We start from the raw sequence: 27,856 nt of genomic DNA on the forward strand, positions 1-27,856 counted from the left end.
ATTCATACTCACCAACAAATTGAAAAGACCATTTTTTTAAATAATTCATTGCTATTAAGTCACTGTGTTGTTAAACACAGTATACATATAATTGTCTGGACTGAATGGTCTGCCATTGTGGTGAATGGTGGCATGTTCTTGCCACCATGAATAGATCGCAACACTTGATTTAATTCTACAATAAACATGCCTATGAACTAAGATTTGGAAAATTAAATTCAAATATAGCTGCTAAGCAGCGATGACGGGTTTTCTGCAAAGCCATTCAGAAAGATGGGAATTGTAGTAAATTGAAATATCGATACATAGAATAAAATGCATTGACAGATTCGAACCTAATATGCTACCACTGTGTAAATGTCAAATATGATCAGCTTTGAAACCGAACATACGCGGACGTACAATCAACAAATATTAATTTATTTGACCAGGCATTTATTTTGGCATTCAAACATCATGATACTGTATTATCACCATGCTTAAAAATGAATCTGTCCTATTAAGAACTCATCTTAAGCACCTGCTGAGTCGATAGATTGAATGAATTTACAGATAAGAACGTATTATGATTTAGAATAGATTTAAGAAGTTAATGTTTTTATTGAAATATTTGAATAAATACATATATTGTAGTGTAGATTCAATCAATAAATTATGAATTGATCTGGTCTGGGTTTCCGGCTGATGTTGATTTTGGCTTTTATGGATTACAAATTCTATAGTGATAAACAATTGATACCTGCAACATGTGTGTAAATCAAACCCATTCCACTAGTTGCTTGTGTTTCCTAATAAAGGGGAAAGTCACTCTTAATCTGAGTTATTAGAAAAATAATGTTCATTTAGTTATAGAAATTCATTGCCTTTTTGGAAATTCTGTAATAATATTTGTTCTGTCTTAATCTTAATAAAATAAATTTGAATTTGAATTAAATTTGAACATGAGAATCAAGCATAACTTGTGTTTTTTCAACTTGTCTTTTGTTCCAGAGTTTCAATGACAATCAAATCCAAATTGGCTAAAGTACATAGGACTAAATGAAATGAACCGTTAGTTACTGCAAACCTATTCCAGTGTTATGTCGATCGTGTTGAATCACTTTCCTTGAGTTGAAAGAATCAGATCTTCTATGGTGCAACATCGGTCGAAGAGAGATATCTTGGTGTTGACTGTCCATCTAACTTCATGCGTTTGACATTGGAATCAGCATCATACCCATTTGAACTGCAAAATATTCATACAACATGAAAACCTACAGTACATGTATACAGTAATCAAACTTTCACCGATGTTGGATATTTGAATGAATGTTGGGCTTATTTCAGTATTCTTGTCAGGAATTGTATGTATCTATCCTATACTTGAACTCTGTTAATGATCTATCTATATTGTAATCAACCATCTGTATATCCGTCTCAGTAAATAAATCAGTACACTCGATAGTCATCTTACTAAACGCAAGTGTTCCTCTTTTGCTCTCTTCGCTCAACGTTCCTGGTTCCATACAATTCTAAAGCAGGAAATAATAAGCCCAATCAATAGGCCCTATTCCCATTGGAACAATTGTATAATGCGTACGCTGTACTGTACATTTATCAGTCAAGAATGGAGAAATCGGTATACCAAACCTACGAACAGCAAAATGTACAGGCCTACAATGATATCTGGTATACAAGCCGTGACCACATTGACTATTAATGTCAGCAGGTCAGAGAAGGCCTGGCCAAATTTAATCACATGGCTCAAATCAATTAGCCTTTCTGCGTGTGAATACTTCACTGTATTGTGGGATCATTCATTTATTACGTACGCATTAGGGGAGGGAGGAGGGGTCAGGGCAATTACGTACTGTAATGCTTAATGTACATGAAAAAATGGCAGATTTTGCGTACAGAGGGAGAGGGGGTTGAAATAATCAAATTTTATGCGTACGTAATAAATGAATGATCCCTGTTTTAAAAATAGGCCTATCGAGTGAATTAGTACATAGTCTGAATTAGACTTTAGGCTAGTCCTGGCCAAATCCTATCCATGTTATAATTGCACCAGTTATAGTAACATCACTGTAGGGCCGACGAGAGGGTAAAAGTTGTGTTTGTAGTACATAGGCATGGTAGGCTTGTCGTACTCACTTAATACCCGGTACTTAAAACGCTGTTGTTACCTGTACGTGACTGTACGGTGATTTCTACAGGTTAGCCATATGTGAGTACGTTGACACTCAGACTTGCAATATTGGGATTCGAAACCAAACGAAAAAAAAAATCCAGTTGTAGTCCAGTGATTTACCCACTGTGCCACAGAACGTAACTGCAGGGTGGATGAAATTTGATTTACAAATAGCCTAGCCTCACCTAACCCAAACTCTATTCTTTCACGCATGCACGTTTGCAGATTATAGGAACTCACTAACGGCCTTTTTAGGGAACTCACGTACGGTTAACCTGTGGATATCACCGTACAGTCACTGGCACGTACGGGAAACAACTTCGTACTTAAAAATGGTATTGGCTACTAGGAACTCACGTACGGCGTTAGTAGGGAACTCACGTACGGTAAACCTGTGGAGATCACCATACAGTCACGTACGAGTAACAACTACGTACTTACTGGTATTGGCTACTATATAATAGGCCTATAGACAAATAAATACCGGTACTGCGGTAGGCTTTCTTAGCTTCCACACTTCACAACCGAACCAACTGACCAACCAGTATATTTATTCCCAGTACGCACCAACCGGCACAGGCCTAACACTGTTTGTCAACTGTGTGTACCGTAGTAGGCTATCGATAATCACCTGATACTTTTCTGTCGTTTGTTTTCTCTCTGAGACGAACGTAATTCTAGCAGCCCCCGCGACTCAACGACCTCGATTTAAACTTGATCAATAAAAAATCTGTTTATTGACGCTTTTGGTTACATGAACTGATCAGCAATATACTTAAATGAAATAACCGGAATAACAAGAAATCAAAAATATTAAAGAGGTAACAAACAAATGCCCGTAAACCTGTCAGACACGCGAACGCCGGACTCGTAAACTCTTGGACTCTGACCCGCTGAGCAATAAATTTATAAAATTGACTTCGAAATTGATTGTGGAGAAGAGTGGGAATAATTCGATAGCTCTTCCTCATAAAGAAGAGAGAAATTTCGGAAAGAAAACACAACATGGCTACTAATTGAACGGAGCCAAATTTCCAATGTTTACGGCTCGACAGTGCCTTTATAACGTGGATTTATCAAAATTCCCATGCAGTATCTGGAGATTGAAGTGAGCTGAAGGATATCATGCGGATTGTGTCGGCGACAGCGGTAAGGTAAGGAAGCCTTTACACTTTTAACAAAAACTGTGTGGAAAAGGGGAAAAAAAAAAAAATAGCTGCAAAGCAGCGATAACGGGTTTTCTGCACAAACCAAAATAATGAATTGTCGCGGGCGATAAAACCAAAATAATGAATTGTCGCGGGTGATAAAACCAAAATAATGAATTGTCTCGGGCGACAAAACCAAAATAATGAATTGTCGCGGGCGATAAAACCAAGGCACAACATCAGCCATTACTAAACAGGCTATTAGGAAACAGTATCAATGATAGGTTGCCCAAATGGCTCAGCAGTTATCTCTGAACGGAAACTTGTAACCGAAATCAACGGAACGCCTCATCTTGGAATGAGACGGTCTAGCTAGTGGAGTCACGCAAGGTAGTATCCTAAGTCATCTTCTGTTTAATGTCCTGACAAATGACATACACAGTAATCCACAATATACCAGACCGAGTAAATTTCCAAAACGACCTTAACACACTGTTCGACCAAAAAAAACTTAATGTTCCGACAAAACCACGGGCGACAAAACCAAAATATTGAACTGTCACGGGCGACAAAACAAAAATAATGAATTGTCGCAGGCGATAAAACCAAAATAATGAATTGTCGCGGGCGTTAAAACCAAAATATTGAATTGTCGCGGGCGATAAAACCACAATAATGAATTGTCGCGGACGACAAAAACAAAATATTGAATTGTTGCGTGCGACAAAACCAAAATAATAAATTGTCGCGGGCGACAAAACCAAATTAGGGGTCCAGCGACACCATGCTCACTTGGGAAGTGGTTTCAAATGCTCAAAAATCTAACAATTTCAATACATAACGCCCTCTAGTGACCATATACAAAAACCCATGACCTTGAAACCCACCACAATCATAGAACATGTGAGAAGCTATGATTTTGTAATCGATTGTGATAACAAAATATGCCTCGTTACCAATTTAATATGGAAATACTAAGTTATTCTACTATTCAACGCCCCCTGGTGACCATATGCAAAACCCAATGACCTTAAAACTCACCACAATCGTAGTACATGTCATGAAATACAACTTTCCAATTGATCAGAGTAACAAAATATGCCTAGGTACCAATCTAATAAGGAAATACTAAGCCATTCTACTATTCAACGCCCCCTGGTGACTATATGGAATAACTAATGTCCTTAAAAACTCACCACAATCATAGACGATGTCATGAGCTACAACTTTGCAATGGATCATGGTAACAAACTATGCCTAGGTACCAATCTAATAAGGAAAATCTAAGCTTTTCTACTATTCAACGCCCCCTGGTGACTATATGGAATAACTAATGTCCTTAAAAACTCACCACAATCATAGAGGATGGCATGAACTACAACTTTGCAATTGATCATGGTATCAAAATATGCCTTGGTACAAATATAATATAGCAATACTAAGTGATTGTATTATTCAACAACCCCCTGATGGCCACATACAAAAACAAATGACCTTGAAACTCACTTAAATCATAGAACACGTTATGGGCTACAACTTTCCAATCGAATATAGTAACACAATGTGCTTAGGTATCAATTTAATGTGGAAAAATTTTTTCCCACCTACGAATGAGTACTGATGACACCAAGATGGCCGCCAATTGCGTCATAATTGGCTGATCAAAAATACCTGTCCCAGGTATAAAATATCCCTCTCTAAAGAATAACCATCAGCAATTGCAATGAGAAATGGCAAACCAGTAGGAAGCTTCGTGACCTAGAATTCTGGCCAAAATTGACATTTTTGGGCACTAAAAAGGTCATAGGACGGCCATCTTGAGTCAGATCGACCCAATTTTCTTATGCTGATGGGCCTTTGGTAGATTCAAATAAAAACGAAAGATCAAGGTAATTGATCAAAGCGTCTTCAAAATTCCAACGAAAACTTCGAAAATGTTTAAAAAGTGCTGATTTTGGCAAACAGCAATGGCTGCCAGTCGGCCATCTTGAATCTGACGGGGCCAGTTTTTGGGCTGACGATGTGTCTAGGGTAGATACATGTATAAACTAAATATCAAGACATTACCTTGAAGCGTCTTCAAAACTTCCCAAAATAACTGGATTCCGTCTATGGACGGACGGACGGACGAAAAGTTAACGCAATAGCCCGCTTGGACTAAAGTCCCAAGTGGACTGAAAAAGAATTGTCGCGGGCGACAAAACCAAACTAATGAATTGTCTCAGGTAATAAAACAAAAATATTGAATTGTCGCGGGCGATAAAACAAAAATATTGAATTGTCGCGGGCGATAAAACCAAACTAATGAATTGTCGCGGGCGACAAAAACAAAATATTGAATTGTCAGGTGCGACAAAACCAAAATAATGAATTCTCGCGGGCGACAAAACATAAATAATGAATTGTCTCGGGCGATAAAACCAAAATAATGAATGGTCTCGGGCGACAAAACCAAAATAATGAATTGTCGCGGGCGATAAAACCAAAATATTGAATGGTCTCGGGCGACAAAACCACAATAATGAATTGTCGCGGGCGATAAAAACAAAATATTGAATTGTCGCAGGCGATAAAACCAAAATAATGAATTATCGCGGGCGATAAAACCAAAATATTGAATTGTCGCGGGCGATAACACCAAAATATTGAATTGTCGCGGGCGACAAAACCAAAAAAAAAAAATTGTCGCGGGCGACAAAAACAAAATATAAAACCAAAATAATGAATTGTCACGGGCGTCAAAACCAAAATAATGAATTGTCGCTGGAGATAAAACCAAAGTAATGAATTGTCGTGGGCGATAAAACCAAAATATTGAATTGTCGCGGGCGACAAAACCAAACTAATGAATTGTCGCGGGCGACAAAAAAAACCAAAAAAAGAATTGTCGGGGAGACAAAACCAAATAATGAATTGTCGCGGGCGACAAAACCAAAATGGTGAATTGTCCAGGCGACAAAACCAAAATGGTGAATTGTCGCGGGCGACAAAACCAAAATAATGAATTGTCGCGGGCGATAAAACCAAAATAATGAATTGTCGCGGGTGATAAAACCAAAATAATGAATTGTCTCGGGCGACAAAACCAAAATAATGAATTGTCGTGGGCGATAAAACCAAAATAATTAATTATCGCGGGCGACAAAACCAAAATATTGAATTGTTGCGGGCGATAAAACCAAAATAATGAATTATCGCGGGCGACAAAACCAAAATAATGAATTGTCGCGGGCGATAAAACCAAAATATTGAATTGTCGCGTGTGACAAAACCAAAATAATGAATTGTCGCGGGCGACAAAATCAAAATCATTTTCTCGCGTTATTTTAGTTGTCGCCCTCATTTGCATATTCGTGTTTTTTTATCTTATCAGCCACCATACTAAAGCCTTAAGGTCGCGTAAAACTCGATAAACACTTCAAGCGACACAACGAACGATCTCCTTTCCCCCACAGCGAACGCTTACTCCGAATGTCAAGTGTGAGTCCAGCATACGGATAGGAGTGTGTTATATACTTGTATTTAGTAAATACCTTGTGGATTTGACAATGATCGGTATGTACTGTAGGAAATATAGAGTATTGATGGTATTGATATAGAGGTTGAAGCCTGCGGCCAAATAAAGTAATATATTTTTTTATTTTGATACCTCGTCGACATAACAGCTTTTCTCCGCTATATCTCTTCGGCGTGTTTAGTTTAGGCCTACGACTCCCCGGTACACTTATGATTTATCTTAGTAAATACACGGTTAATTTGGTAAAGAAAAATAGGTATTGCTAAACTAACTGCTTGACGCCCGCAGCCAAATCACTGGTAGTTATAAATTCTCATGATGAGGAGAAACTCGCAGCTGATCCCCGGAACGACGATGTAGTGACACACGTCGTTTTGTCGATGTTTACGGCTCGACAGTGCTTTTAAAATCTCAAGTAGTAAATTTCCTGTTATGTGTATCGGTAATATGATTTGATGAGGAAATTGGGCTATTGTTAAAATTAGTTTTTAAAAACCGCGACAGAATATGCAATCTTTGGGTAATAAATTTGTTAATTTATGCTTGAATTGATAATCGACGTGACAAGAAACGTGCGGTAGATTTCGGAAAGACGACTTAGAAAAAGAGCCCCAAGGGGCACAATGGCCAGCCTGTCAGATTTGCTTTTTATAAATGATGTAATCTGTGGGTTATATTTATCAATATACACTCCCTGCTCAATATCATTTACATAGTAAAATCGTGTGTTAACACAGACAGCAGGAACGAATGTAATATAGAAATACTAAGTTATTGTATTGTTCAACGCCCCCTGGTGGCCATAAAAAAACCAATGAGCTTGAAACTCACCTCGATCATAGAACATGTCATGAGCTACAACTTTCCAATTGATTATAGTAGCAAAATATGCTTAAGTATCAATTATGATGTGGAAAAACTTTTTTTCCACCTACGAATGAGTACTGATGACCCCAAGATGGCTGCCAAGTGCGTCATAATTGCCTGGTCAAAAATACCCTCTCGGATATGAAAGATCCCTTTCCAAAGAATACCCATTACAAATTGCAATGAAACATGGCGCACCATTAGAAAGCTACAGTACTCAGAATTCAGGCCAAAATTGACATTTTTGGGAACAAAAAAGGTCACCATACGGCCATCTTGAGTCCGATCGACTCAATTTTTCTCATGCCGATGGGCCCTCGGGGGATACAAATATATACGAATGATCAAGGTTATTGATAAAAGTGTCTTCAAAATTTCCCTCGAAAACTTCAAAAATGTGTAAAAAGTGCTGATTTTGGCGAACAACAATGGCTGCCAGTCGGCCATCTTGAATCTGACAGGGCCAGTTTTTGGCCTGAAGATGTGTCTAGGGTAGATACACGTATAAAACAAATATCAAGACATTACCTTGAAGCGTCTTCAAAACTTTGGAACTCTCACGAACTATCTAGATGGTTATCTCTCGACCTCAATAGCTTCAAGACCCATCTCAAAACAACTTAGTTCCATGCAGCATACCATTAACTCTCGGAAAGCGAATTGTATTTAACATTTTTTGGCAGAATAAAATTTGATTGAATTTGCAATTCGGGCACATGGCTAATTAGCATATCAAGGTCATACACCCGATTTGGTAAAACCTTTTTTTCGCGAACCTTGCGCAATTGTCAAGGATGAATTTTCTGTAGAGCAAATAAAAATTCCTCCCAAACACCAAATCAACTAAAGATTTCATAGAAATCGATCTTGAAATACAATTTTAAATCTTAAAATAAAACCCGGAAGTAAAACAGTAGACGATACCGCGGATTCACGTGAACACCTGATTTCTGTAAACGAAATGTTGGTTGTGACAAAATTGTTCAGACGGTTTTAGGTGGTAATAAGTTCGGAAACGTAACGACCATGGTCGACTTATTTGATGAAATCAGGCCTATGTGATATCCAAATTTTGACTTTTTTATTCTCCAGACCTCCCTGATATAGAAATAAAAAATTTTGGTGGTACGAAAGTGCAATCACAGCGCCGACGGGGACAGAGCCGTGTCAGAGATCGGCGGAGTGAAAATTGAGGTGGACGAACACGAAGAAGTAGGCTATTGCGCTACTTGAATCACGAAAACTCCTGGCGCGGCCCCGACGCTTGATTAAGTAATACAAATATCATGCGATGGGTTTTCACAATCTACCGCTGGTATTTACCGGATTTCAATATCACTCCAAAATTCAAAGAAACCTCGAAATATCGAACCGGAACACTTCCGGTAGATATCCGCGGCTGCCCAACCGGGAAACTTATTTGTTTCAATAGATATTGATAGGATCCATCATCTTCACCCGTCAAGGGATTCGAACCCACTAAGCTAAAGCCATGCCAGAATCGGGTCGGGCCAATCACAGCGCTTGTAACAAACCACATTAGGCTTCTGTGGAATTTCCCAGTAAATGGGCCAATCAGCGAACACGTAGCGAACGCGGAAGTATTGTCGCGTGTTGATACATGACGTCATGCGCAAAAGCGCCAGTAATGAAATCGCGATAATTCACGTGAACAGCTGCTGATATTTTCAGATAAACCAATCACAGGGAAGACACAACTTCCTGATTGGCTGATAAAAATTGAAATTTTCCCGATTTAACTTTCGTGAAAAATGCAGAAAACATTTTTATGAGACCCTATTTCAAAATTCTGCTCGCTACGATTCCGAGAATGGATTACGCTTAAATACGTGATTTGTTCGAATATGCCCTCACTTGGCAAGCAAAAGAGCCTTTTGTGTGGAAACCATGTCATTTAAATTCGCTCCATTTGTATAGTAATAGGCTCAGCCTACGGCTGGCCTAAAAACATGTCGGCTCTTTGAATGGGGCTCAATTTTCGATGTTTACGGCCCGACAGTGCTTTTGTAACGTTGATTCTTCAAAATTCGCACGGAGTATTTGTAGATTGAAGTGAGCTGAATGATATCAGACGGATTGTATCGGCAACAGCGGTAATGTAAAAAAGCCTATGTACTTTTGACAAAAAAAGTGTGGAAAAAATAATAATAATAATAATAATAAGAAACACGCGAATCTCAATAGGGTTTTCTGTGATGTAACAGAAAACCCTAAAAATCACGCGAATTTCAATAGGGTTTTCGGTGAAGCAACAGAAAACCCTAACAAGAATCTATTCCTTCCAAACAACAGAAAATAATGTCGGCTACACCTAGAAAAATTCCTGTTCTCGTGAGGGGTATTCAAAGTCTCCCACATAATTAAAAAATGGTGGTGCTTTATTGTGTGCCATCCACATAACACGGCTTCAATTTCATTTCATCTATACGATGAGAAACCTATCGACCCCAGTATTGCCAACTGTGTAACCTGCAGCTTGGAAGGGTTTTGTGCTTCACAGCTATATGTGCTTATGTTTCGAATTAAAATGTTTACCATACCTTTCTTCGAATTATTTGTTGAGGTACAAGGATCAATAATACTAAGTGGTATGGGTTGATGAGGAACCGCCGGCACTGCTACAGGGACTCCTTGCAGTAAGATATTTTCGTTTGTGCAATAGTCTTCAAGAAATAACCCATTCAGCGAAGAAGCGGTGCATTGCTTATTGAGACTTTGTGGTGGATTAGCTTCTTGTTGGACTTGTGAAAAACTGTGATTTACACTTGTCAATTCAAAATATTTCAGCTTCTCATGACCAACTACATTACCATCAACCTAGATGAATTACAGAAGGTTACATATCTACGTAAATGTTGAAATCTACTCGTGCTCTATGAAGTGTACAGTAGACTTTGCTCAAGTCAGATCCTATGGGACCGCAAAAATGTGTAAGACTTGAGTGATATTCGAGTTGAATGTTAAAAGTATGTTTTTTATATACAATGTCAAAAAAAAATATTTTAAAAAATATCTCAGTCTAACCATTATCCATTGACCAAGTTGATTGGATCCGACTTGAGTGGAGTCTACTGTAAATAACAATCCCACAATGTAATGATTCGATGAACAAATCCTGATATTTCGGAAAGATTTCTTCTTTCTAGCTTCAGACATCTATTCAACATGATTTAACAGTTAAGTGTATATATAGGTAGAGAGTAGAGTAAAATCTAAAAGACAAGACTCCTTGAGCTATAACACCAGGTCCCATTGAAGCCAATGACACCGGCTAACTTGAAACACCTCGCAAATAAAAAGATATGTCAATGGTGCACTCTAAACGGCAGCCCAACACACCTCCAGTGGCTGCCCGAAAAAGCAACATTGGAGATGGCCATAGACCTCACCTGCTGAGAAACCAACTCTTTCCAACACAAACACAAAATTTGCCATCAATAATATGTCCTTTATCAACAAGACCCAGCAGGCCACAGAGAAATATCACTCTTAAGGAGATCTAATGTAGAAATGGGTTTAAATAATTGCTCGCTTGAACCTCTCTCGGGGCAAAGAATGATCCAAATAACGTAAGCCTGCACTGGAGTGACAAGGTCCAGTCTGGAAGTCCCCATTCCACTCCCTGGGCTTCTCCATTCACAGCTGACTGACTGAGCCTGGCCGTTGATTCTTAGCCAAAAAAAGCATGACAGGTTCCTTTGCCCCCCGAATACAATATGGCCTTGTCAAACCAAAAGGGGCCGTACATGAAGTACGTATGCTTTTCCCAGTATTTTCAACCCCCAACCCCATGTTCGGCACTGTACGTTTTCGTATACCCCCCCCTTGCGTACGTACTTCATGATTGACCCCCTCCCTGTAAAAGTGAATTTTTCAGGATCCATCGTTTAAAATAGGCAAAATTCACCAGTATTCATCGGAGCTCTGACGGCGATGTACGTATTGACGAAGTGAAAGACAGAGTGGGGAATTCCCCGGAAATCCCAATAAATATAGGGGATATTTGTACACAAGAAATGATTCTTAATAAATTATTTGAAGCCTGCGAAAAAAATGTAGAATTTTTGGGTTAAGCTAATGTGGAATTGCAAATTTGAAATCGAAGTTTTAAGGAATTTGGGGAATTATGAGATTTGGCGATTGGGTGATAAGTGATACAGGTCTTCGACTGTAGTAGTGGTTTAATTTTTTTATTGAAAATTGTCATTAATTGATAACTTGTGACCGACTTCATTCACTTTTGCCTGTAAGCTGGTCTGCAACTTCATTGCCTCCATGATTGAGGAAAGAGCTCTTCTGATGTCTGCTTCATCATGACTGAAATTCACGCCTGCCCTACACAGATCGTAGATAGCTTTGTCATTCCACCAGCATCCCCATGTCAGGATCTTACTTTTATATCAGACTTCCAAATCGTGTATACATCCACCATTTTGATCGAATAATCCGATTTACTTTATCATTTCTATTTATGCCTGCTGCTTCTGATATAGTCATACATCCTTTACTATTATAATTTGTCTGCTACTGATATTCAATGCAATATAACAATTCGACATTCAAGTAGAGCTCATTATATAATCACAGGAAGCCTTTCTACATCTTTATCAATAATGTTTTGCCAAATAGCTTATATGTGTACACATAGACCTGTGACGTTTTGCACATCAATTTACGGTTGTTGTTTGTAAAATGACGCTGAATGGTTAACATTGTTTAGGTTTCATAATGGTAACGTTTTATAAGGCGTAAAAAAATAACTCATTGTGTTTCGTATACAAATTACGTATTATCAACATTAGCCCTCTACCTTGGAACAGTATGTACGCTTTGAGCTCACCCCTCCCCTCCCCTTTACGTTTTTGAGCTCTCCCCTCACCTCCTACATGCGTACATACTTTATGCACGGCCCTAAAGTGGGTTTCAGAAGGATGGGCTATATAAGCTAAGAATAATAAAAATACCAAGAATATCCTCTTTATCGCCAAATTCAAAATGGATAGGACAGAAAGAGGTTCAAACGGAGCCTCCATTAACTGTCATGTCCCCAAATCCAGACACACCCAGAGTATGAGCAATAACAAAGCGGTAACCTTAAGTTGCCTTAAGCAGTTGATCCCTCCCATGCGCTGGTTTCAGTCCAGGCTTTCTTTCATTGCTGCTTTCAGTCCAGGATATTCAAATCGCTTGTTTCAGTCCAAGATAGTTTAATCACTGGTTTCAGTCCAAGATATTTCAATCGCTGGGTTCATTCAGTCCAGTATATTTTGATTGCTGGTTTCAGTCCAGAACGAAAAGGAATATAATTTGAGTTGGAGTGGTTTTCAGTTTTCGCTACTGTCAGTAATATAATATTTCACTGTTCTTTTTTCGCAACAGAGCATTTGGAATTTTTGGGATGGATTCAACCGTACTAAGTTTTGTAATTGGTTTTATAACGTAAATTGGAATTCTACAACCTAATTTAGTTTTTTCCTTCTTTTGCCACTCCGACAGTTCTCATATGCTGGTCATTGCTCACGCATCAATGCTTACGCCCTGGCTGTACTCATGCGCGACAATCCACCATTGTCACGCATACTACTCCACCCATTATAATTTTACACATTATTTCAATGCCCCAGGTGATTCCTGGATTGATAGAATGCCGGTAGCCCATTGGCTCATTTATTCCTTTTAACTCGGTCCCACTTGCAGTATTCATACTTCAGAATGGCGTTCCTCAGGAAGAAACATACCCTTCGCTGGTCGGAATCTGTTTCCACTGATTGAGGCAGTTAGAGACACGTCATCTCTCTCTGTTCCTCTGGCAAGAATACCGGCGAAGGAGCCAGAAAAGTTTAAAGACTGCGAAATTGAAGGAATAATTATGTCAATTACAGGCTAAAAAAGCATGCGAGTTATCACAGATGGCGGAGAAAAGATGTTACTCTCCAAAATAAAAGAGTTCTCCACCACAGTGTGTTTCAAGCAATCGTAATTCAGGCCCCCAGAGGCCATGATCTGTTAGATAGATAACACCCAGGTAATAAATACATCATCTTACGTGTCCTCAATATGATGTGACAACATTGATTCATGTTTTAATGCAATAACAAACTTGATTTTGCAAACTTGATTAATCTTATCTGTTAAACAGATAATGGTCAACTATATATAATCTGGTGGTTTCCTTATCTTTTCTTAGCTCAATCGTAGATATGGTGATGGTCCTCAAATGGGGAACTTCCTGTCTGGATATTGGAAAATCAAAGAAACTGAAGAACGAAGAGACGGTCGAAGAGGTAATGTTAACAATCTTTTCTTATACAATTTCATTAGGTGTTTTCATTGTATAATCTGCGTATATGCTTATTCAATTTTGCAGTCGGATGGCCATTCTAACGGTGGGAACGAGGGAAAGGTATGATTAGTCTGCCTTCCAATAATGGATATCCAAATACACCCAAGGTGGGTCTCATTTAGTATACTATTCCAGCTGTTAACTCTAGTTGGCATTGTGCCCCATTTTTTGCGCAAAAGGAAACCCGTCCCCTGGTTACATTAACAGCATATGTAATTTTGATTAACTTAAAATCCACTTGATTAATAATTTCCCCCGATTACTCTTCCTACTGTTTCCAGGGAATCAAGTATTATTTGGACTCCCGTGGTACTTTATCATTGGATCCCGGTGCCTGCCTGATTCCATATGACATTTACTAACCGCATTAGATGCAACCTCGTGAATTTCAACGATAATTGTCTTCACGGTCACCTTTTATCTGTGATTGTTAACGTAGTTAGTTGTTTTTGTTGAAGCCGGGAAGTCTAAAAAGCCTGATGGACCGCTTAGATTATTTGGAACAAGGGGGCTCGCGTGAACGTGTGGATGCTGCGCTCGGACAAATTAGAAGCCTAGGGTACCAGTGCGTCCTCTTGGCTACCTTGGAGAACCTCCCTTCTATTGCTAGGGAAGAATCGCATAAGGGCGCTGGCCTTTATGCTGCAGTTTTCGCCAAACTGAGAACAAATCTCAGCGCCTTTGTTTTGGCTACAATGGGGGGATCCGATACTGGGAAGGTTATGAAAATCGCACAAGAGCATCAACAAGAGAAGGATATCCCCGGTACCCGCTCTTTGGGCTTAACCCCGCTTTTCACCCTTACCCCGGTACTGGTTCTGCTAATTCTCATAGCAGGGGTTACCAAACGTTTAATTCTTGTCTTTACTGTCATTTTTGTGGAGAAATTGTGATAAAATGAACAAGAAACGAAATTCTTAACATGGACTTTCCTAAATTTATATGATGGTGAGTCTTTATCAAAATTAAATGACCCCGGTCCCGGTCATTACCGAATGTCATGGTGTGGTAATTCTCGTAGCAGGGGTTACCAAACCGTTTAACCCTAAGATACCACAAGTATCATATATGATACGTCCATTTTGCCAAAAAAACTATCTATGAATAAGATATGTTGTATCATTCCTGATACAGATACATGCTTCCCTCTATCTAGTCATTTGTGAGCTAAATCCAAAATGGTAACTTTCTGTCTGCTTGAATGATCATAAGATAAAGTCAAAAGTTTTCAGTCACACATACATATAAATCTAAGCATTATTTCAATCAATAAAAGTATGGAGAATACTAGGAAATGATGTATTGTATATTGCAACGATTTACAACTGAGTACAGGTGAATCATAACATGTTGTATCAGATATGATACAGTCGGTATATCTGTCAACAATTTTCAAAAATATAGATTGATTTTTGAAATGGATTGTTTATTTCAAGACATTCTACTATCGCATCTATTGTAATAAAATCAGTTTTGACGAACTTGATTCAATTTTGGACATTCTTTCTTTAGTAGTACAACAGCAGAATGCGACCTAGTGTGCTAACATTAGATGATGTTTTGGGTATGGTGAATGAAGATGACAGTGATTTAGATAATCTACATGATGACAGTGAGAACGAAGATGAAATATACAACGAAGAATCCGATACCGTTGATGATCAAGATGATGATACAAGTGATTCAAATGACCCCGAGCAAATGGGATAATGAAGATAATATTCCTCTACGAGAATTACCAGACAATCAACTCACTCCGACGGCGCAATATTCGTGGAAAGCAAAGAATTTCCATCCACCAGAAAATATAGAGTTCCTTGGTAATGCAGATGTGATACAGTTGGTGGAGACAGCCTGTGGTGCAGAAGTTATGCCATTTAAACTTTTTAAAGTGATGGTCAGTGATGAAATGTTGCAGTCAGCAGTAGATGAAACAAATCGGTATTCTGTTGAAAAAAATGGCCGTTCAGTCAATATGACGCCACAAGAGTTTGAGCAGATGCTTGGTTTATATTTGTACATGGGTCTCGCAAAAATGCCCAACTTCCGTTCCTATTGGGAAAGGGAAATTAATTTTGCATCAATCAGTCAAACAATGCCATGTTTTATGAAGCTGTTTTCCGTCCTTCATTTCTGCGACAACCATGTTGATGATGAAGTCAAATCAGATAAGCTATGGAAATTGAGACCCTGGTTTGCGGCGTTACGTGATAATTGTCTGAAAGTTCCACCACTCGAACATCAGTCCGTGGATGAAATTATCATCGCCTTCAAAGGTCGATCCTCTCTACGCGTGTATATGCCTAACAAGCCACATAAGTGGGGATTCAAATTATGGGGCAGAAGTAGCGTTGACGGATTCATCCACGACTTTGATCTCTACAAGGGTGCTGGTGACAATTCAGGTACAGACCTTGGTCAGTCTGCAGCAGTGGTTGTTAAATTATGTGAAAGTCTAGAGTCAGATACAAAGTGTTTGCCGATAATTATTTTAGTTCAGTACCATTGGTTGAGAAGCTGAAAAAACGCAAGATTTGGTATAGTGGTACCGTCCGGATGAACCGCGTTACTAGATGTAGTCTAATGGATGACAAAGATATGAAAAAAGAAAGTCGTGGACATTACGTTTACAAGGTTGAAGAAAAGACTAACACAATCTGTCTGCGATGGTGAGATAATCGTGTGGTGAGTCTAGTTTCTTCTTATGCTGGACATCTCCCGATGCAAGATGCACGCAGATGGAACAAGACAGAAAAACGTTATGAAAATATTCCTCGTCCACATATCGTTAGCGAGTACAACCGATTTATGGGAGGAATAGATCTCCTCAATATGTGTTCTTCACTCCACAAGTATCGAATCCGATCCAGGCGATGGTATCAGTATATCTTTTGGCATACTGTTTCAATTGCATTGGTCAACTCATGGATCTTATATCGTCGGTACCATGGGCAGTAAGCTGATGTCAGAACGAAAACCATGCCTTTGAGAAAATTCCAGGCTATGTGTGCCCATTCCCTTACTTGCGCAGGTGTTGCCAAGAAGCGTGGTAGACCGTCACATGAAGACAGAAATGCAGCGACCCCACCACCAAGAAAAAGAGTTGTAGTAGTCAATCCAGACATACAGAAGGACAACTATGATCATTTCCCCATCATTGATCCGAAGAGACAAAGATGTAAAAGATGTCCTACATCATTTTCTTACGTGAAATGCTCCAAATGGTCCAATCTCTTTTTATATCTAAAAGAGACGCGTTTATAAAATTTTGTCTCTGCCGAGTACGTCCTGGCTCAGTACCGTCCTCACTCAGTACCGCAAACAACTATAATTTTCTTTAATATTTTGTCTGATATTCGAATGCTGATACCGCTTTCAACTACATGAGACTTCATGAGACTGTAGCAGTAAATATAAACAGTAAAGATAAGTTGATGTTGAGCCTCTAGGCCTAGTTCTATAGGTTCTAATCAACAACAAGCTTACCGGTGCTTTTCACAGTACTCCATTATAAAAGCTTCATGCCAATGATTAGTGACCAACTACTCTAAGTGTAGGCCTAATATTAGTATGAATTTCATTTCAAGAATAAGATGTTGGAAACAATAGCTCGTTTTTGAGTGAACCATCGGCTTATTTTCATTTTAGTATTTCAGGTAGGCCCCTTATGAGGTGTACAACAGTTATTAGTGAGTAAATTGCATCCAACATCTTTCCATTTGAAATGAAATTAGTATCAGGGCCGTCGGAAGTAATTTATGATTGATACAACCTTTTTCACAAGGTTGGAGCCGTGGAGGTGTCACCAGCAAGCACAAAACACCACACCAGAGTCTTCCATCCGCCTGCGAAAATTTTTAGAATTAGATGCTCGTAGAATTATTTCCCGGCATACAATTCTGCCGATGTTGAGGGAGAATGTCTTTTTTGAGTGGTTAATTGGAAATTACGTACTTGTGTGAAACTAGTTTTGGAAGTTATTGGTCCAACATGGTCATTCCTGCCCCATCGGCTCCGAGTACACCTGTAATGATAAAAGCCTAGGCCTGCACTCATATCTTTGCTTTTCTCCTAAGCTAGAGCCGTTACAAAATCATTTGAAGAGCTGATCGGAATAACAAAATGTGAAAGTGCGTCATGCCAAGGACGGCCTCATTGGCATTGTCCACTGAATGCACCAAATGTCATAAAACCCATCATAAGATCGTCCCACCTCACACGACACATGATGGTGCATTGGAAATCCTAGATTTATGACACGAAACAAGGTCTAAATATCAGCAATTAATTTTTCTGTCGTTTGGTTGCTAAAGTTTTGAAATTATTTCTTGCAGATTGTTGTAGTGTCATATGCCACTTGGAACAGGCCGATATTCCATCAAAATTTGCTACTTCCATTGCTCCTCGTGTCAGTATGTTACACCGAAGAAGTCGAGGTTGATTGATCATTTAACCCTTAGGGTGTAAACCTATGAAAAAATCCACAGAGAAAGGGGAAAGTAAGAGGGTAGAGTGTCAAGTCTGTTCCAAAAGTGTCTTAACAGGTTACATCAAAGAGCACTTGGAAAGGCATGACCGAGTGAAAGTTTCACTTCACCACTGTGTTGCAGTTGATCGAAAATATGGAATTTTAACTGTCGAAAAATCAAAAAGATGGACTTACCATCCAGTACATGTCACTAAGGTGACCGCTACCAATGGCATTAGTCTTTGTGACAATGACCAATGTAATAAAGTGAAAGAAGTGGCCTACAGGAGTGGAGATTTGAGCTACGAATGTATCCTTCTACGATCTGTTTGTGAACCGGTTGATGGTATATACCCTGAGTTAAAGATGACAACACTCTCAACCATGCATGGAAATGGATGGATAACCTATGAATGATTGGAAGAATGTTTGAATTTAAAAGAAACTATTGTTACCAGCCCAATTGTTGTGATCCTTCCCTCTCCAAAAATGTCATCCAAGAGATACGTTTATATGTCGGTTTTTACTGGTAAAAACCATTATTATTGCCGTTTGGGACATGTTATAGTATGTTAAAATCAGCAGGAACATGTGATGCATTGTGCATGCATAAAGTCAAGTCGTCACTGCATACATGAAGTCCTCAGAAAATTAGCTCTTTTTGAAAGAGATCCAGGGTTATTTGAAACTTCTGTTGAAATTGTCATTCCTGAGTCTCAAAAATGTTGCGAACAGGAACCACAAATGGACACTTCAAATTCTGCTATCCTTTACCTCAGAAAGTGAATTCCAGTGACTATTCCGAAGGATAAGCTAGAAAAGGATTTCAAAGAACCATTTCCTGTTATTCCATATGAAGAGAGTTGTATTTGTGGCGTTCCCCTTGCAAAACCAGTATTGATTACCCTCACAAGAGTAATTAAAGGTACCACTTTTTCTTTTCCATGGGCATGCAGAAAATGATTATTGAATAGTATCTAATTTTCAGTCATTTATGCATTTTCAGATACTGCAGTTTTGTTTGTATCACAATAGACAATATGTTTTTCAATTTAAATATTTAGGTATACATTCCTACAGTATGTCCTACATGTTAGATGGTGTACAGGTATCAGCAATGGGAGAATGGATTTCATAATTATCATAATCTAACATTCATTATTGTCTGTTTGCAATATGATCTGTGCTGGGCATGGTAAATATGATTCTCTGTAAACTCCTTTAATGACTACCCCTGTAAATGAATGCTTATAAAAATTAATTGCATATACTTATACTTGCAGAGCCATACAACCATTGGTCGAACAATTGAAATGCTTTGTCAAATGTAAGCAGATACGCTTCCAGAACGAGATATCTATAATGCATATCTTCATTATGAATCCTTTGTAGATCACAAATATCAATTCAGTTGTGTTCAGTGTGGTTACCATCCAAAAGTTATGATTTTTGATACTTTTAGAAAAGCATCATTCCAGTTTTCTGGTAAGTTGAATCCAATTTAACAAATAAACATAAATTCTATAAGGCATGTATGGTGATAGGTTGGATGGCAAGTCAAAGTCCTTGAATCAGTGATGGATCAGTGAAAAAGTTATCTTTAGTTCATTACATGAATTGAGTGGTTAAAATCCATAATGCTCAGGGTCTTTGAAACGCTTAATAACTTATTGTTCTTTTCAGGGAGGTTTTGAGCTTTTAATCAAATGCAATTATTAATTTTGGATTATTGTTGAGAACTAAAATTTTATCGTGAAACCTTCTAGAAAAATTTCTAAAAGAAGAACTTTTGGAAAAGAAGTTTAGGTGGACATTGCAATTTTGAACCAATGAACAAAATATCTTTTTTGTGGTATATTTTTTTTAAGAGTCTGATTTGAAAGCACCAGCTGATGATGAAGTTTCTGACACTGTCAACGAGAAAATTTTAGAAATTAAATGAGTTTTCCGAGCACTTAGAGCGATCTTGAACCTATGAACGACTATTATATTTTGGAAGGTAACAGCTTGTTCCAATGTGGTACATCCTCATTCGATGACATTCAGTATCTCATGCATTACGGGTCGAGCCCTGAATTATTGCGGTTAAAATGCGCCGATGAATGCCCACTAAAAATCATCACCCAGTAGTGTATAATATCTGAAGGCGTTCACCACACACGATTACTACTGTTGTAAATTGAAGTCCGGTTTGCTGCTATAGAATTTTATTGTAGTCGAGTTTAGCTTTAGTACTGTAGGATTTGTAACCCTTCATTGAACCTCTCCATGCTTTGTTGTTACTAAGTCTAGTACATTATATATACAGTATATATTGAATATCTCACAGTTGAGCATTGGTCATTTTCGTAGAAACTTGCTCGAGGAGCTACAGTAATTGTAAGTAACGAATTTTTAGATTTGCTGTGGGTTAGTTTTCTTTGCATAAATTGAATTGATTACTTATATATATATTTTCATATTTGTAGCAAACCAGCATTATATGGCATAGTGCAGCATCGTTAGTTGCTAAAATAAACACGCTGAGTTTGAAATGTAGCTGTGCTTTCGTGTTCAATAGATTTTCGAGGATTCGTTTCGTCGATTTAGAACATTATAGTTTGAATTACTCGAAAGCTCATCATGACCGATAACGAAGATTCAAATACTAGTAAAAGTAAGTCGTTGAAAGCCACTCGTACAAGTCTCGCTGGTTGGCTTACTCGTGCTATTGATGCTGCGGATTCAGTTCGCATATCGGCGGCTGTTGAACCGGCAAAGCAACGTATCACTGGATGTTTGCAAAATCTGCAAACTGCTCACGACAAGTTCATGTCTGTACTCGAGAATGAAGAAGAAATCGAAACCGCTGGGCGTTGGATGGAGTGTTATTTCGATAAAGCTATGGTTGCTTTAGAAAGGTTAGACAATTTTGCTAAAAGAGACTCGTCTCTTGATCCGAATGCACCCGTTTTCCAAGCGTCGTCTACATCTTCCGTGTCGCATCCAGTTGCAGAGGATCTTTCAGAGAATGTCGTGACGAATGCTGTAAACAACTCGTCGCTTAGGACCATTGATGCGTGGATCGATGATTTGGTCGAAGGAGTCGAATTTATAGTAAATGTGGAATCATCAACCTCCCTGGAAGAAGCCGTTATCAAGATGGAGATTGATCGAGATTTACCGAAAGTTGGTCTCCCGATGTTCGACGGTTCACCACTTGTATGGCCAAGGTTCATTGAGCAGTTTTATGTGCAAGTACATAATCGTCCCGGGATCAAAGATTCCAGACGTCAAGACCTTCTGCAGTCGCATGTGAAAGGTGAGGCCAGAGAGCTCATTCAAGGTCTTGGGTTTAGTGGTTGTAATTATGCACGCTCCCTTAAGGAGCTAAAGTTTGTGTTTGGACACAGAGTACACGTAGCTAGGGCTTATGTCCCAAACCAGAGTTGGACATAGAACTTATCAAATCGAGGACAAGACGGCTACAATCATAAAAGGTCTAATGCACTTTATTTCCGAATGTGTGAAACGCACAGGTTACAGATACACAGTGAATACGAGCGAGTGGTTAACTGAAAAATACACAATTAAACCCTAAAAATTTGATAAATAATAATTCAAATTACGGAGAAAAAAAACCTCGATAAATACAATAAATGGTTGACATTTAGAAATGTATAATTTTAACTTACAACTCTTTTTAGTTGTAGAGAGCCTATGTCTTTCCTCTATCAGAATACTGTGGCGAATGCCCAGAAGTACTGTTGTACAGAGCAAACGTAAAGGAAAATTAAACCACCCATGAAACAGCTTACCTACACTGCACAATATCAGTTTATATGAATTCAAACCACACAAAACAGCTCACCAACACTACATAATACCAGATTAATATGAATTCAAACCACACAAAACAGCTTACCAATACTACCTAACAACAACATACTAACATAAAGCACGCAAAATAAAGACCAAAAAAATAATAAACTAAATTCACTGAAACTTAACAGACCTGAAAGAAAAACTGTTGCCAGTGGGCAACAGCTTATATTGAATCAATTACGAACGGTCCACCCACAAATTCATATGATTCAATATCATTACGTTCCTTTTACATTAGTGTGAGAGATTGCTTAATTACTCTAAAACAAATGAATTATCTTTCTGAAATTGGCAGTAGTGATTAATTACAGAAAGTTGTAAAACGTATCCCGATTGACAAGCGTTCAAAATGGAACGAATTCGTTAGACGTATATCTCGACAACGAGATCCTACATTGTTTGATCTAGAAAGTTGGCTCAAAGATTGTGTTGACGCTGACTTCGGTCCATTTTCATTACAACAAAATAGGTTGAAATTGAAACGTAATAATTTTTCTAGTAATGCTTTAGGATCACGGAAAATCAATGTGAATAATTCCACGAAACAGATGTCTAGCAGTTGCGTGTCAGGTGGGAAAATATTTGAATGTGTTATTTGTTCAGGTAGTCATTCTGTGAGTAATTGTGGAGATTTCATTGATAAATCGGTAGATGAAAGATTTGCTCTAGTCAAGAGATTACGTTCGTGTATTAATTGTTTGTCACCTGGTCATTTCAGTGCGACTTGCAAATCTCTTTCTTGCTGTAAAGAACCAGGGTGTGGCAAGAGACATCATACACTGCTTCATGTTAAACGTAAAATCAAAATTAATGATATTGAACAAAAGAATCAAACTCAGAATCTAGACACTTGTAATAGTGAATCGCAAGCCAGTAGTAGTCAAGGTGTAGCACCTAGCGCAATAGAACGCAATATAGTTCTTGGTCTCGATAGTAATTGTTCTGACGTGTTTTTTTAGGTTTTGCCGATTGTGGTTCAGGGTGCTAACGGAAGACGTATATCGACGTATGGTCTGCTGGATTCTGGGAGTGACGTGACATTAATCCGTGAAGATCTGGCTATTGATTTAGGGTTGTCTGGTAAAAAACAAGTATTGACTATCAACACACTTCACTCAAGCGATGCACAGTTATCTCGCCGTGTTTCCTTTACCGTTCGAAGCAATGATCCTTTGTCAGAAATCATTCATGTGTCCCAAGCATGGACTACATCTGGTAATATCAGTTGTCCACTTCAGAAATATAATGAATTTTCTCCTCATAAGTTGAAACATTTAGAGGGTCTGCGATTTCCTGATACATTCCCACGTCAGGTTAAAGTACTTTTGGGTGCAAATGTACCTAGAGCACATATACAATTAGAGGTAAGGGAAGGGACATCAAATCAGCCCTTAGCTATTCGGACTAGATTAGGGTGGTGTTTGTTTGGGAACATGTCAAATGACTTGTGCGATGTTCACGTCCGTTCAATTGTTTCGGAATGCTCTCTTGTTGATGAAAATTCACTCTCACGACAAATTGAGAACTTTTGGTCAACAGAATCCTTTGGTGTAACTTACCCTGATAAGATTGGATCGGTTGAAGATCAAAGAGCTCTTAAAATTCTTGAAGAAACAACCCAACTTGTGGGTGATCATTATCAAGTAGGTATGCTATGGAGAGATGAAAATAGTGTTTTACCAAATAACTTTCCATTAGCTAAGAGAAGATTTGACTTGCTAACAAACCGCCTGTGTAAAGATTCTGTAATTAAAAATGGCTATTGTGATACACTTAATGGCTATATTTCCGCTGGGTATGCTCGAAAGTTGACTCCTGAGGAAGAAATTATTTCGACACCTAGAACTTGGTATCTTCCTCACCATTGCGTTTTGAACCCGAACAAGCCGGGTAAATTTCGGGTAGTGTTTGATGCAGCTTCGCAGTTCAAGGGTTCTTCGTTAAACAACTTACTAATGACAGGCCCTGATCTGTTAAATAGTTTGTTTGGTGTCTTACAAAGATTTCGTTTATTTGAAACAGCGCTTGTTGCGGACATACAAGCGATGTTTCATCAAGTGAGAACCTCTGAAAGCGAATCTGAATCATTGAGATTCCTTTGGCGGCCAGATGGCTCATATGGTTCTCCGGAGGTTTTTAAGATGTTGGTGCACATTTTCGGTGCTCGAGACTCGCCTTGTTGTGCGAATTACGCTCTAAAAAGATCAGCTCGTGATAACATTGATTGTTTTAGTAGCATCGCTGTAAATTCTGTCTTGCGAAATTTCTATGTGGATGATTTTCTCAAGTCAGTTCCTGGTGATAGCAAAGCGTTGCAATTAGCTTATGAGGTAAAAGATATTCTTGCTAAAGGAGGTTTCCATCTCACAAAGTGGATGTCATCAAGTAAATGGGTCCTATCCCAAATTCACCCTGAAGAACTTGCTAACCCTTCGTTAGACCTAGACTTAGGTGACTTATCAGTAGAACGGACTTTAGGTGTGAAATGGAACGCTCAGAATGATTCCTTTGTATTTAAACCTGTTATCAAAGATGTTAAACTTACTAAACGAGGTATCATAAGCGCTGTCTCATCCATTTTTGATCCATTAGGTTTCCTATCACCATTCATACTTAGGGCCAAGTGTTTGATTCAAGATATATGGCGGTCTGGGTTCGAATGGGATGAAGATATTTCTGGGGACTTATTGGTAACCTGGGATGAATGGCAAAATGAGTTGAAGTTGTTGCATGAGCTGAAAATTCCTCGTCACCATGAGTTGTTTTCTCCTTCTGTTAGTAATGTACAGTTGCATTTGTTTAGTGACGCGTCCGAGAGGGCATTTGGTAGTGTAGCATATTTGCGTTATTTGATTGATAGTTCATTTCAAACTACCTTTCTCGCTTCAAAAACTCACTTAGCTCCTACAAAACATCCTTTAACCATGCCGAAATTGGAGCTGCAAGGTGCAGTTATGTCGGTTCGTTTGGGTGAGGTTTTGAAGCGAGAACTGTCAGAAATTTGTGACATTGAAGTCTCTTATTGGACTGACTCACAAACTGTTTTACGATATATTCGTAATGAAAAAAAAAGATTCAAGATTTTTGTAGCCAATAGAGTGGGGGAAATTCGTGAAATATCATCGGTTAATCAGTGGATGTATATTGCATCCGAGTCGAATCCTGCTGACGATTGCTCAAGGGGGCTTTTAGCTTCTGATCTGACTTTTTCGCATCATTGGTTTGCAGGTCCAGAATTTCTCCGTGTTCCTGAAAAGCAATGGCCGTCTCAGCCTGATCTAGGTATCATTTCAGATATAGATGAAAATCTCAAGAAAACTAAGCTAGTGAATAAAGTCTTAGCATTTCCTCAGGCTGAGCCAGTCATTGACTTAACGGGTCTTGTACAGCCGGAGGATTATTCTCGTTGGTACCCTTTGTTACGCAGAACAGCTTGGATTTTAAGGGCTATCAGGAATTTTGCCTCACACGTTCCACGTTTGGGATATACAGCTGTAAAAGCAAAAACTTTGACAGTGGAAGATTTTGATTTTGCGGAAACATGCTTAGTTTCTCAAGCCCAACGTGACTCATTCCCAGAGGAGTTCTCTTTCCTTAAAAAGGGTCATAGTTCTTTGCGCTGTCTTGATCCAGTTTTTGATGGCTCCTGTATCAGAGTAGGTGGAAGGATTCACAATGCTCCAAATGTTTCCGTAGAGGCGCGCCATCAGTTGCTTCTCCCTTTCTCTCATCATATCACGGAGCTTCTTGTACGAAAAGAACACCTTATTCATTTCCATGCTGGTCCAGAGCACTTGATTTCATTAGTTCGTCAAAAGTACTGGCCAATTAAAGCTAGATCTGTCGCAAAGCGTGCGATTTCGCGGTGCTTCGGTTGTCGTCGTCGATTAGCTAAGCCTAGAGTTCCTTTTATGTCGGATTTACCCGCACATAGAATTACTAGCCATTGCAGACCCTTTCAATTTAGTGGGGTAGACTATTTTGGCCCTTTATTCATCAAAAGAGGGCGTTCTACAATCAAAGTATGGGTTTGCTTATTCACGTGTTTAGTAACTCGTGCAGTACATTTGGAAGTAGCTGACTCAATGGAAACTGACACATTTTTACTAATTCTGAGGAATTTCATTGGGCGACGTGGTCAGCCGAGTCATATTTATAGTGACAATGGTTCCAACTTTGTTGGAGCTGAGAGAGAGAATGTTTAACACAATTAAATCAATCTCGTATTTCTAATTTTTGTCATGAAAAGGGTATTAAATGGACCTTTAATAGTCCCTGTGCCCCCCATTTTGGTGGGGTTTGGGAGAGATTGGTTCGAACGGTAAAGGCGGCTATCAAATCAGTCCTTAAAGGACAATCATTTCCTGAAAACGTGCTGCGAACAACGCTTATAGAGGTGGAAGCATCTGTTAATAGTCGACCTTTAACTTATAATAGCGTGGATCCTGCAGATTTTACACCCATTACACCAAACCACTTTTTACACGGCGGTGCTAGTTCTGTCGTGGCCCTTGGAGTATTTCATGAGCGTGAAATCAACAGTAGAAAAAGATGGCGTCAGTCCCAGGTTCTGGCAGACCACTTTTGGCGTCGCTGGCTGAAAGAGTATTTGCCACCCTTAACCATGAGAAGCAAGTGGCTAGAAAATACAGAAAATGTCAAATTAGGTGACTTAGTGTTAATCAAAGACAAAGACATTCCTCGTGGTCAATGGCCATTGGGTCGTATTATTGAAGTTTATCCTAGTCCTAATGATGGACGAATTCGTTCGGTAAAAGTAAAAACCTCTTCGTCAGAATATGTTCGACCAGTAGTTAAGCTTTGCGTATTGGAAGAGAGTATTGTATAATTATCTTGATTAAATTTGTATTTGTATGTGTGAGATAATTACTTATATTTGATACAACAATAATATGTATTTGAAGTAATCATGTAATCTTTGTAATATGATATCGTTATATTTTCAAACACCGTCTGATACGGATGTTTAGGAGGTGCTGTGTTGTAAATTGAAGTCCGGTTTGCTGCTATAGAATTTTATTGTAGTCGAGTTTAGCTTTAGTACTGTAGGATTTGTAACCCTTCATTGAACCTCTCCATGCTTTGTTGTTACTAAGTCTAGTACATTATATATACAGTATATATTGAATATCTCACAGTTGAGCATTGGTCATTTTCGTAGAAACTTGCTCGAGGAGCTACAGTAATTGTAAGTAACGAATTTTTAGATTTGCTGTGGGTTAGTTTTCTTTGCATAAATTGAATTGATTACTTATATATATATTTTCATATTTGTAGCAAACCGGCATTATATGGCATAGTGCAGCATCGTTAGTTGCTAAAATAAACACGCTGAGTTTGAAATGTAGCTGTGCTTTCGTGTTCAATAGATTTTCGAGGATTCGTTTCGTCGATTTAGAACAACTACTGTTGCTGCGCGCACGTGTCTGCAACCGAT

General features: G+C 38.7%; 1 protein-coding gene across 1 annotated transcript in view; it reads right to left on the bottom strand.

Moving 5' to 3' along the window:
• The window catches only part of LOC141898899 (uncharacterized), a 105,639-nt gene that overhangs the window by 2,814 nt on the left and 74,969 nt on the right, over positions 1-27,856 (bottom strand). Inside the window, exon 3 of the mRNA XM_074785043.1 lies at positions 10,264-10,540. Within this exon, the coding sequence (XP_074641144.1) occupies positions 10,264-10,540 (277 nt within the window). The remainder of the gene's footprint in view (positions 1-10,263; positions 10,541-27,856) is intronic.

Source organism: Tubulanus polymorphus, chromosome 2 (assembly GCF_964204645.1).
Source record: "Tubulanus polymorphus chromosome 2, tnTubPoly1.2, whole genome shotgun sequence".
Classification (NCBI taxonomy): Eukaryota; Metazoa; Nemertea; class Palaeonemertea; order Tubulaniformes; family Tubulanidae; genus Tubulanus; species Tubulanus polymorphus.